We start from the raw sequence: 12,461 nt of genomic DNA on the forward strand, positions 1-12,461 counted from the left end.
TAGACATATGCGAGGATATGTGGTGATACATGGGGATATTATAGAGATATAAGGATATATACAGTGAGATGTGGGGATATCATAGACATATGCGAGGATATGTGGTGATACATGGGGATATTATAGAGATATAAGGATATATACAGTGATATGTGGGGATATTATAGAGATATAAGGATATATACAGTGATATGTGGGGATATTATAGAGAAATGCGAGGATATGTGGTGATATATGGGGATATTATAGAGAAATGCGGGGATATGTGGTGATATATGGGGATATTATAGAGAAATGCGGGGATATGTGGTGATATATGGGGATATTATAGAGAAATGCGAGGATATGTGGTGATACATGGGGATATTATAGAGAAATGCGGGGATATGTGGTGATATATGGGGATATTATAGAGAAATGCGGGGATATGTGGTGATATATGGGGATATTATAGAGAAATGCGGGGATATGTGGTGATATATGGGGATATTATAGAGAAATGCGGGGATATGTGGTGATATATGGGGATATTATAGAGAAATGCGAGGATATGTGGTGATACATGGGGATATTATAGAGAAATGCGGGGATATGTGGTGATATATGGGGATATTATAGAGAAATGCGAGGATATGTGGTGATACATGGGGATATTATAGAGAAATGCGGGGATATGTGGTGATACATGGGGATATTATAGAGAAATGCGGGGATATGTGGTGATATATGGGGATATTATAGAGAAATGCGGGGATATGTGGTGATATATGGGGATATTATAGAGAAATGCGAGGATATGTGGTGATACATGGGGATATTATAGAGAAATGCGGGGATATGTGGTGATACATGGGGATATTATAGAGAAATGCGGGGATATGTGGTGATATATGGGGATATTATAGAGAAATGCGGGGATATGTGGTGATATATGGGGATATTATAGAGAAATGCGAGGATATGTGGTGATACATGGGGATATTATAGAGAAATGCGGGGATATGTGGTGATATATGGGGATATTATAGAGAAATGCGGGGATATGTGGTGATATATGGGGATATTATAGAGAAATGCGAGGATATGTGGTGATATATGGGGATATTATAGAGAAATGCGGGGATATGTGGTGATATATGGGGATATTATAGAGAAATGCGGGGATATGTGGTGATATATGGGGATATTATAGAGAAATGCGAGGATATGTGGTGATACATGGGGATATTATAGAGAAATGCGGGGATATGTGGTGATATATGGGGATATTATAGAGAAATGCGGGGATATGTGGTGATATATGGGGATATTATAGAGAAATGCGAGGATATGTGGTGATACATGGGGATATTATAGAGATATGCGGGGATATGTGGTGATATATGGGGATATTATAGAGAAATGCGAGGATATGTGGTGATACATGGGGATATTATAGAGATATGCGGGGATATGTGGTGATATATGGGGATATTATAGAGAAATGCGAGGATATGTGGTGATACATGGGGATATTATAGAGATATAAGGGTTTATACAGTGATATGTGGGGATATCATAGACATATGCAGGGATATGTGGTGATATGTGGGGATATTATAGAGATATGCGGGGATATGTGGTGATATATGGGGATATTATAGAGATATAAGGATATATACAGTGATATGTGGGGATATTATAGAGATATAAGGATATATACAGTGATATGTGGGGATATTATAGAGAAATGCGGTGATATGTGGTGATCTGTTAGCAATTATAGAGATATGCGGTGATATGTGGTGATCTGTTAAGAATTATAGAGATATAAGAGTTTATACAGTGATATGTGGGGATATTATAGAGATATGCGGGGATATGTGGTGATATATGGGGATATTATAGAGATATGCGGGGATATGTGGTGATATATGGGGATATTATAGAGATATAAGGATATATACAGTGATATGTGGGGATATTATAGAGATATAAGGATATATACAGTGATATGTGGGGATATTATAGAGATATGCGGGGATATGTGGTGATCTGTTAGGAATTATAGAGATATGCGGTGATATGTGGTGATCTGTTAGGAATTATAGAGATATAAGAGTTTATACAGTGATATATAGGGATATTATAGAGATATGCGGGGATATGTGGTGATATATGGGGATATTATAGAGATATGCGGGGATATGTGGTGATATATGGGGATATTATAGAGATATGCGGGGATATGTGGTGATATATGGGGATATTATAGAGAAATGCGAGGATATGTGGTGATATGTTGGGATATTATAGAGATATAAGGATATATACAGTGATATGTGGGGATATTATAGAGAAATGCGAGGATATGTGGTGATATGTTGGGATAGTATAGAGATATAAGGGTTTATACAGTGATATGTGGGGATATTTTAGCGATATAAGGATATATACAGTGATATGTGGAGATGTACAGTGACATACAGGGATATGTGGTGATATATGGGGATATTATAGAAATACCATATACAATATATATATATATATATATATATATATATATATATATATATATATATATATATATATATATATATAGTGATATAAGGTGATATGTAGAGGTACAAAGTGATATACTAGGACACATAGTGATATGTGGTAATATATGGGGATATTCTAGAAGTATACAGAGATATATGGTGATATAAGGTGCTATGTGGAAGTACACAGTGATATATGATAATACGAAGCGATAGGTGGTGATATTCAATGATATACAGAGGTATGTGGCAATATTTGGTGATATAAGGTGATATGTGTAAATACATATGTTGATATTTATATATATATATATATATATATATATATATATATATATATTTATATATATATATATATATATATATATATACAATCATATGAAAAAGTTTGTGCACCCCTATTAATGTTAACCTTTTTTCTTTATAACAATTTGGGTTTTTGCTATTTCAGTGTCATATCTAATAACTGATGGACTGAGGAATATTTCTGGATTGAAATGAGGTTTATTGTACTAACAGAAAATGTGCAATCTGCATTTAAACTAAATTTGACCGGTGCAAAAGTATGGGCACCCTTATCAATGTCTTGATTTGAACCCTCCTAACTACTTTTTACTGACTTACTAAAGCACTAAATTGGTTTTGTGACCTCATTGAGCTTTGAGCTTCATAGGCAGGTGCATCCAATCATGAGAAAAGGTATTTAAGGTGGCCACTTGCAAGTTGTTCTCCTATGTGAATCTCCTATGAAGAGTGGCCTCATGGGCTCCTCAAAACAACTCTCAAATGATCTGAAAACAAAGATTATCCAACATAGTTGTTCAGGGGAAGGTACAAAAAGTTGTCTCAGAGATTAAACTGTCAGTTTCCACTGTGAGGAACATAGTAAGGAAATGGAAGAACACAGGTACAGTTCTTGTTAAGCCTAGAAGTGGCAGGCCAAGACAAATATCAGAAAGGCAGAGAAGAAGAATGGTGAGAACAGTCAAGGACAATCCACAGACCACCTCCAAAGACCTGCAGCATCATCTTGCTGCAGATGGTGTCACTGTGCATCGGTCAACAATACAGCGCACGTTGCACAAGGAGAAGCTGTATGGGAGAGTGAAGCGAAAGAAGCCGTTTCTGCAAGCACGCCACAAACAGAGTCGCCTGAGGTATGCAAAAGCACATTTGGACAAGCCAGTTACATTCTGGAAGAAGGTCCTGTGGACTGATGAAACAAAGATTGAGTTGTTTGGTCATACAAAAAGGCGTTATGCATGGAGGCAAAAAAACACGGCATTCCAAGAAAAGCACTTGCTACCCACAGTAACATTTGGTGGAGGTTCCATCATGCTTTGGGGCTGTGTGGCCAATGCCGGCACCGGGAATCTTGTTAAAGTTGAGGGTCGCATGGATTCAACTCAGCATCAGCAGATTCTTGGCAATAATGTGCAAGAATCAGTGACGAAGTTGAAGTTACGCAGGGGATGGATATTTCAGCAAGACAATGATCCAAAACACCGCTCCAAATCTACTCAGGCATTCATGCAGAGGAACAATTACAATGTTCTGGAATGGCCATCCCAGTCCCCAGACCTGGATATCATTGAACATCTGTGGGATGATGTGAAGCGGCTGTCCATGCTCGAGACCATCAAACTTACCTGAACTGGAATTGTTTTGTAACCAGGAATGGTCAAATATACCTTCATCCAGGATCCAGGAACTCATTAAAAGCTACAGGAAGCCACTAGAGGCTGTGATTTCTGCAAAAGGAGGATCTACAAAATATTAATGTCACTTTTATGTTGAGGTGCCCATACTTATGCACCGGTCAAATTCTGTTTAAATGCGGATTGCACATTTTCTGTTAGTACAAAAAACCTCATTTCAATCCAGAAATATTCCTCAGTCCATCAGTTATTAGATATATGAAACTGAAATAGCAAAAACCCAAATTGTTATAAAGAAAAAAGGGTAACATTAATAGGGGTGCACAAACTTTTTCATATGACTGTATATATACAGCAATATGTGGTGACATATGAAGAAATTATATACAGAAGTCAAGACTCGAAAGACAAACCCCTGTGTCTGGTGCAGTAGGTGGTGCAGTAGGTAGAGAGGCCTGGCAGACGTGGCCCGGGTGGCCTGGGGGTGACTTACCTCTGACCTTGAGCTTGGTGCTGCTCTCGATCCCTTTACATGTGAATGTGACCTCGGCTTGGTCCTGGTGTTCGGTGACTCTCTTGATGAGCAGCATGTGCGTGTTCTTCACCCTCGTCACTACATACTGGTCATTACTTGCCACCACCGTCCCATTTATGGTCCATGAGCCAGAAGACACTGTGGTGAGGTCAACAGAGAATGTGGCCTCTCCACCAACCACGGCTTCAACCGGCTTAAGAGGAGTCTTAATGGAGGGAATCGGTTCTAGAAAATACAAGAATGCAACAGACTGAATTCCTCTGATATCCCACTCTACTTCCGGGGGTCCGGGGCCCCCAGCTGAGTCACCTACCGAGGTACAATGTCCCTGGGAACTCCAGATGGGGGCTCTGTCCATAGCTGTTCACGGCACTGACCCGGAAGTGGAAGCTTCCTTCATCTGGAATGTGGCTGACAATGAACTCTGGGGTGGGCACATTGGGGGCTTCGTGGCACCTCACCCAGTTCATGGCTCCAAGCTTTTTCCGTTCTACAATGTACCCATCGATGGGCACAGGTCTGTCCATTGGGGGAGGGGACCAGACTAATTTGACAGATGTTTCAGTCTTCTCCGTCACCACAGGGTTAATGGGTGCGTTAGAAGGAGGTTTTCTTAAGGCTGTAAAGGAGAAAATCAACACTCAGGCCACGTCTCTCACATCTGGCGAGACTCTGCTGCGTCCCTGGTGGACACTCACTGGTGACGGTGAACTGCGTGGACGTCTTACACTCGTCGGCTATGAAGGCGATCTCGCCGGAGTCGCTGTTCTTGCACTCGCGGATGATCATGGTGTGCTGCTTCTCCGAGGAGGTGATGGAGATGCGCCCGTCTGGGACCACATTCTGACCATTGATGGTCCACCTGACCTTCTCCACATCATTGTCCAGCTCTACACAGAAGATGGCCGTGTCACTGACCGGGACCGCCGTCCTGCGGGGAAGCTTCTTTATAATGTTACCTACATGGCAAGAAGAAGACGCAGGCAGCCATTACTAAATGATACTCTCCAGATAACCCGGGGACAAGCCCCTGATCCTCCTGATCCACAGCCACGTCCTGTGCTCCACTCACCCCCAGAGCTGCAGTCACTATTATGTCTTATCCTCCAGTCACCTCCGAGCTGCAGTCACTATTATGTCTTATCCTCCAGTCACCTCCGAGCTGCAGTCACTATTATGTCTTATCCTCCAGTCACCTCCAGAGCTGCAGTCACTATTATGTCTTATCCTCCACTCACCCCCAGAGCTGCAGTCACTATTATGTCTTATCCTCCAGTCACCTCCGAGCTGCAGTCACTATTATGTCTTATCCTCCAGTCACCTCCAGAGCTGCAGTCACTATTATGTCTTATCCTCCACTCACCCCCAGAGCTGCAGTCACTATTATGTCTTATCCTCCAGTCACCTCCGAGCTGCAGTCACTATTATGTCTTATCCTCCAGTCACCTCCGAGCTGCAGTCACTATTATGTCTTATCCTCCAGTCACCTCCGAGCTGCAGTCACTATTATGTCTTATCCTCCAGTCACCCCCAGAGCTGCAGTCACTAATATGTCTTATCCTCCAGTCACCTCCGAGCTGCAGTCACTATTATGTCTTATCCTCCAGTCACCTCCGAGCTGTAGTCACTATGTCTTATCCTCCAGTCACCTCCAGAGCTGCAGTCACTATTATGTCTTATCCTCCAGTCACCTCCGAGCTGCAGTCACTATTATGTCTTATCCTCCAGTCACCTCCGAGCTGCAGTCACTATTATGTCTTATCCTCCAGTCACCTCCGAGCTGCAGTCACTATTATGTCTTATCCTCCAGTCACCTCCGAGCTGCAGTCACTATTATGTCTTATCCTCCAGTCACCTCCAGAGCTGCAGTCACTATGTCTTATCCTCCAGTCACCTCCAGAGCTGCAGTCACTATTATGTCTTATCCTCCACTCACCCCCAGAGCTGCAGTCACTATTATGTCTTATCCTCCACTCACCCCCAGAGCTGCAGTCACTATTATGTCTTATCCTCCAGTCACCTCCGAGCTGCAGTCACTGTCTTATCCTCCAGTCACCCCCAGAGCTGCAGTCACTATTATGTCTTATCCTCCAGTCACCTCCGAGCTGCAGTCACTATTATGTCTTATCCTCCAGTCACCTCCAGAGCTGCAGTCACTATTATGTCTTATCCTCCTGTCACCCCCGAGCTGCAGTCACTATTATGTCTTATCCTCCACTCACCTCCAGAGCTGCAGTCACTATGTCTTATCCTCCAGTCACCTCCAGAGCTGCAGTCACTATGTCTTATCCTCCAGTCACCCCCGAGCTGCAGTCACTATTATGTCTTATCCTCCACTCACCTCCGAGCTGCAGTCACTACTATGTCTTATCCTCCAGTCACCTCCAGAGCTGCAGTCACTATTATGTCTTATCCTCCACTCACCCCCAGAGCTGCAGTCACTATTATGCCTTATCCTCCACTCACCTCCGAGCTGCAGTCACTATTATGTCTTATCCTCCAGTCACCTCCAGAGCTGCTGTCACTATGTCTTATCCTCCAGTCACCTCCGATCTGCAGTCACTATTATGTCTTATCCTCCAGTCACCTCCAGAGCTGCAGTCACTATTATGTCTTATCCTCCACTCAACCCCAGAGCTGCAGTCACTATTATGTCTTATCCTCCACTCACCCCCAGAGCTGCAGTCACTATTATGCCTTATCCTCCACTCACCTCCAGAGCTGCAGTCACTATTATGTCTTATCCTCCAGAGCTGCAGTCACTATTATGTCTTATCCTCCAGTCACCTCCGAGCTGCAGTCACTATTATGTCTTATCCTCCACTCACCCCCAGAGCTGCAGTCACTATTATGCCTTATCCTCCACTCACCTCCAGAGCTGCAGTCACTATTATGTCTTATCCTCCAGTCACCTCCGAGCTGCAGTCACTATGTCTTATCCTCCAGTCACCTCCGATCTGCAGTCACTTTAATGTCTTATCCTCCAGTCACCTCCAGAGCTGCAGTCACTATTATGTCTTATCCTCCAGTCACCTCCAGAGCTGCAGTCACTATTATGTCTTATCCTCCAGTCACCTCCAGAGCTGCAGTCACTATTATGTCTTATCCTCCAGTCACCTCCAGAGCTGCAGTCACTATTATGTCTTATCCTCCAGTCACCTCCAGAGCTGCAGTCACTATTATGTCTTATCCTCCAGTCACCTCCAGAGCTGCAGTCACTATTATGTCTTATCCTCCAGTCACCTCCAGAGCTGCAGTCACTATTATGTCTTATCCTCCAGTCACCTCCGATCTGCAGTCACTATTATGTCTTATCCTCCAGTCGCCTCCAGAGCTGCAGTCACTATTATGTCTTATCCTCCAGTCGCCTTCAGAGCTGCAGTCACTATTCTGCTCTTACATCATGTCTTATCCTCCAGTCACCTCCAGAGCTGCAGTCACTATTATGTCTTATCCTCCAGTCACCTCCAGAGCTGCAGTCACTATTATGTCTTATCCTCCAGACGCCTTCAGAGCTACAGTCACTATTCTGCTCTTACATCATGTCTTATCCTCCAGTCGCCTCCAGAGCTGCAGTCACTATTGTCTTATCCTCCAGTCGCCTCCAGAGCTGCAGTCACTATTCTGCTCTTACATCATGCCTTATCCTCCACTCACCTCCAGAGCTGCAGTCACTATTATGTCTTATCCTCCAGTCACCTCCGAGCTGCAGTCACTATTATGTCTTATCCTCCAGTCACCTCCAGAGCTGCAGTCACTATTATGTCTTATCCTCCAGTCGCCTCCAGAGCTGCAGTCACTATTCTGCTCTTACATCATATCTTATCCTCCAGTCACCTCCAGAGCTGCAGTCACTATTATGTCTTATCCTCCAGTCACCTCCAGAGCTGCAGTCACTATTATGTCTTATCCTCCAGTCGCCTCCAGAGCTGCAGTCACTATTCTGCTCTTACATCATGTCTTATCCTCCAGTCACCTCCAGAGCTGCAGTCACTATTCTGCTCTTACATCATATCTTATCCTCCAGTCACCTCCAGAGCTGCAGTCACTATTATGTCTTATCCTCCAGTCACCTCCAGAGCTGCAGTCACTATTCTGCTCTTACATCATGTCTTATCCTCAAGTCACCTCCAGAGCTGCAGTCACTATTCTGCTCTTACATCATATCTTATCCTCCAGTCACCTCCAGAGCTGCAGTCACTATTCTGCTCTTACATCATGCCTTATCCTCCAGTCACCTCCAGAACTGCAGTCACTATTATATCTTATCCTCCAGATGCTGTTACATCATGTCTTATCCTCCAGTCGTCTCCAGAGCTGCAGTCACTATTTTACGGTTACATGCCTTATCTTCCACTCACCTCCAGAGATGCAATCATTATTCTGCTGTTACATTGTGTATTATCCTCCAGTCACCTCCAGAGCTGCAGTCACTATTCTGCTCTTACATCATGCCTTATCCTCCAGTCACCTCCAGAACTGCAGTCACTATTATATCTTATCCTCCAGATGCTGTTACATCATGTCTTATCCTCCAGTCGTCTCCAGAGCTGCAGTCACTATTTTACGGTTACATGCCTTATCTTCCACTCACCTCCAGAGATGCAATCATTATTCTGCTGTTACATTGTGTATTATCCTCCAGTCACCTCCAGAGCTGCAGTCACTATTCTGCTCTTACATCATGCCTTATCCTCCAGTCACCTCCAGAACTGCAGTCACTATTATATCTTATCCTCCAGATGCTGTTACATCATGTCTTATCCTCCAGTCGTCTCCAGAGCTGCAGTCACTATTTTACGGTTACATGCCTTATCTTCCACTCACCTCCAGAGATGCAATCATTATTCTGCTGTTACATTGTGTATTATCCTCCAGTCACCTCCAGAGCTACAGTCACTATTCTGCTGTTACATCATGTCTTACCCTCCAGTCACCTCCAGAGCTGCAGTCACTATTCTGCTGTTACATCATGTCTTACCCTCCACTCAGCTTCAGAGCTGCGGTCACTATTCTGCTGCTGTATCATGTCCCACATTCACAGTAAATAAACCTCTGGGTCAATATTGTTGTGTCTGTGGTGTTTTCTTGATCTTATTCCACATTCCCTTGCCATTTCTATTATTATTATTATTATTATTATTATTATTATTATTTTCCCTCTCCTGCCTGCAGCAGAGGTTACCTTTCACCGGCGGTTACTTTGCACCGGCGGTTACCTTGCAGTGGCGATTACCTTGCACTGGTGGTTACCTTGCACTGACGGTTACCTTGCACCGGCGGTTACCTTGCACTGGAGGTTACCTTGCACTGGCGGTTACCTTGCACTGACGGTTACCTTGCAGTGGCGGTTACCTTGCAGTGGCGGTTACCTTGCACTGGCGGTTACCTTGCAGTGGCAGTTACCTTGCACTGGCGGTTACCTTGCAGTGACAGTTACCTTGCAGTGGCGGTTACCTTGCACTGACGGTTACCTTGCAGTGGCAGTTACCTTGCAGTGGCAGTTACCTTGCAGTGGCGGTTACCTTGCAGTGACGGTTACCTTGCACTGGTGGTTACCTTGCAGTGGCGGTTACCTTGCAGTGGCAGTTACCTTGCAGTGGCAGTTACCTTGCAGTGGCGGTTACCTTGCACTGGTGGTTACCTTGCAGTGGCGGTTACCTTGCAGTGGCAGTTACCTTGCAGTGGCAGTTACCTTGCAGTGGCGGTTACCTTGCACTGACGGTTACCTTGCAGTGGCGGTTACCTTGCACTGGCGGTTACCTTGCAGTGGCAGTTACCTTGCAGTGGCAGTTACCTTGCAGTGGCGGTTACCTTGCAGTGGCGGTTACCTTGCACTGACAGTTACCTTGCAGTGGCAGTTACCTTGCAGTGGCGGTTACCTTGCAGTGGCGGTTACCTTGCAGTGGCGGTTACCTTGCACTGACAGTTACCTTGCACTGGCGGTTACCTTGCACTGACGGTTACCTTGCAGTGGCAGTTACCTTGCAGTGGCGGTTACCTTGCAGTGACGGTTACCTTGCACTGGTGGTTACCTTGCAGTGGCGGTTACCTTGCAGTGGCAGTTACCTTGCAGTGGCAGTTACCTTGCAGTGGCGGTTACCTTGCACTGACGGTTACCTTGCAGTGGCGGTTACCTTGCACTGGCGGTTACCTTGCAGTGGCAGTTACCTTGCAGTGGCAGTTACCTTGCAGTGGCGGTTACCTTGCAGTGGCGGTTACCTTGCACTGACAGTTACCTTGCAGTGGCAGTTACCTTGCAGTGGCGGTTACCTTGCAGTGGCGGTTACCTTGCAGTGGCGGTTACCTTGCACTGACAGTTACCTTGCAGTGGCAGTTACCTTGCACTGGCGGTTACCTTGCACTGGCGGTTACCTTGCACAGGCGGTTACCTTGCACCGGCGGTTACCTTGCAGTGGCGGTTACCTTACAGTGGCGGTTACCTTGCAGTGGCGGTTACCTTGCAGTGGCAGTTACCTTGCACTGGCGGTTACCTTGCACAGGCGGTTACCTTGCACCGGCGGTTACCTTGCACTGGCGGTTACCTTGCACAGGCGGTTACCTTGCACCGGCGGTTACCTTGCACTGGCGGTTACTTTGCAGTGGCAGTTACCTTGCACTGGTGGTTGCCTTGCACTGGCGGTTACCTTGCAGTGGCAGTTACCTTGCAGTGGCAGTTACCTTGCACTGGTGGTTGCCTTGCACAGGCGGTTACCTTGCACCGGCGGTTACCTTGCAGTGGCGGTTACCTTACAGTGGCGGTTACCTTGCACAGACAGCTCCGCGATGGTGCGGCTCCCCTCCTTCATCTCGCAGATGTAGACAGCGTCGTCATCGGCAGTCACGTTCTGGATGGTCAGTCTGCGGATGGTTCCTTCCTCCTCGATGTTGTACTTGGTGCTCTGCTGGATTTGGGTCTCTTCCTTGTACCAGGCAGATTCGGTGATGGTGTGTGGGACCTCGCACTGGAAGGTGGCCGTCTCCTTCTCCCTCACCTCCAGGTCTCGAAGCTTAGATCGGAAGGGAATCCTGGGTTCTTTAAGAGAATAAAGGAAAGTGTTAAGATGTCACCAATCACAGTGTCCTCGGGGCGCAGTGAGTGACAGCTCAGCCGCCCTATAGAAGCAGCGGCATGCTGGGCTCTCAGTATTGTTAGTGACAGCCCAGGCCCCCAATCTGGCCGGGTCTGCTGGGCTTCCTGCAGGTGTCGATCATTCAGGGTGATTGCCTGGCTATTAAGCTGGCAGACAATGATCAGACCATTGTGAGTCGTAGCTGTGCTCAGTGGTGAGTGTACCTAGTGCTTAGCGTTCTGCTATGCTAATCTTGGTTGCCTGAACTCGGATCTTGCCTTCTGACTATTCTTTTGCCTTACCCTTTTGCCTTTGACGTGCTCTTCTGGTATGTGACGCAATATTCCTTGCGTCTCTTGTTCCACGACTTGTCCGTGAGAAGTGACTCGTCACATTCCGATTGGCCGGATATCACTTTTTTTCTAACGGGTATGGATCCCATTAACACACTATGTAATCGGGTGGCAAATCTGACCCAGATAATTGAGGATCTGCCTAAGGAGCACCAGAACCTTGAGTTCCAGGTGCAGGACCAGGTGTCTAGCTTTATGAAAGCTCTCAATTGCTCTCCGCTGCTGGCAGATTCGCAGTTCACCTCTTCTGAACCTTCAGTGGCCCTTTTTCATAAATTTTCAAAGGAAAGGAATCAGTTTAGGGAACTGAGGGAAAGCTG

General features: G+C 45.6%; 1 protein-coding gene across 19 annotated transcripts in view; it reads right to left on the reverse strand.

The window, feature by feature from the left end:
- The window catches only part of OBSCN (obscurin, cytoskeletal calmodulin and titin-interacting RhoGEF), an 882,373-nt gene that overhangs the window by 731,823 nt on the left and 138,089 nt on the right, over positions 1-12,461 (reverse strand). For all 19 annotated transcript variants that reach the window (XM_075315914.1, XM_075315911.1, XM_075315913.1 and 16 more), the window contains exons 3-6: positions 11,482-11,751; positions 5,414-5,674; positions 5,029-5,334; positions 4,674-4,940 (exon numbers count right to left, since the gene is read on the reverse strand). In XM_075315914.1, coding sequence (XP_075172029.1) covers positions 4,674-4,940; positions 5,029-5,334; positions 5,414-5,674; positions 11,482-11,751 — 1,104 coding nt within the window. The remainder of the gene's footprint in view (positions 1-4,673; positions 4,941-5,028; positions 5,335-5,413; positions 5,675-11,481; positions 11,752-12,461) is intronic.

This window comes from Anomaloglossus baeobatrachus, chromosome 6 (assembly GCF_048569485.1).
Source record: "Anomaloglossus baeobatrachus isolate aAnoBae1 chromosome 6, aAnoBae1.hap1, whole genome shotgun sequence".
Classification (NCBI taxonomy): domain Eukaryota; kingdom Metazoa; phylum Chordata; class Amphibia; order Anura; family Aromobatidae; genus Anomaloglossus; species Anomaloglossus baeobatrachus.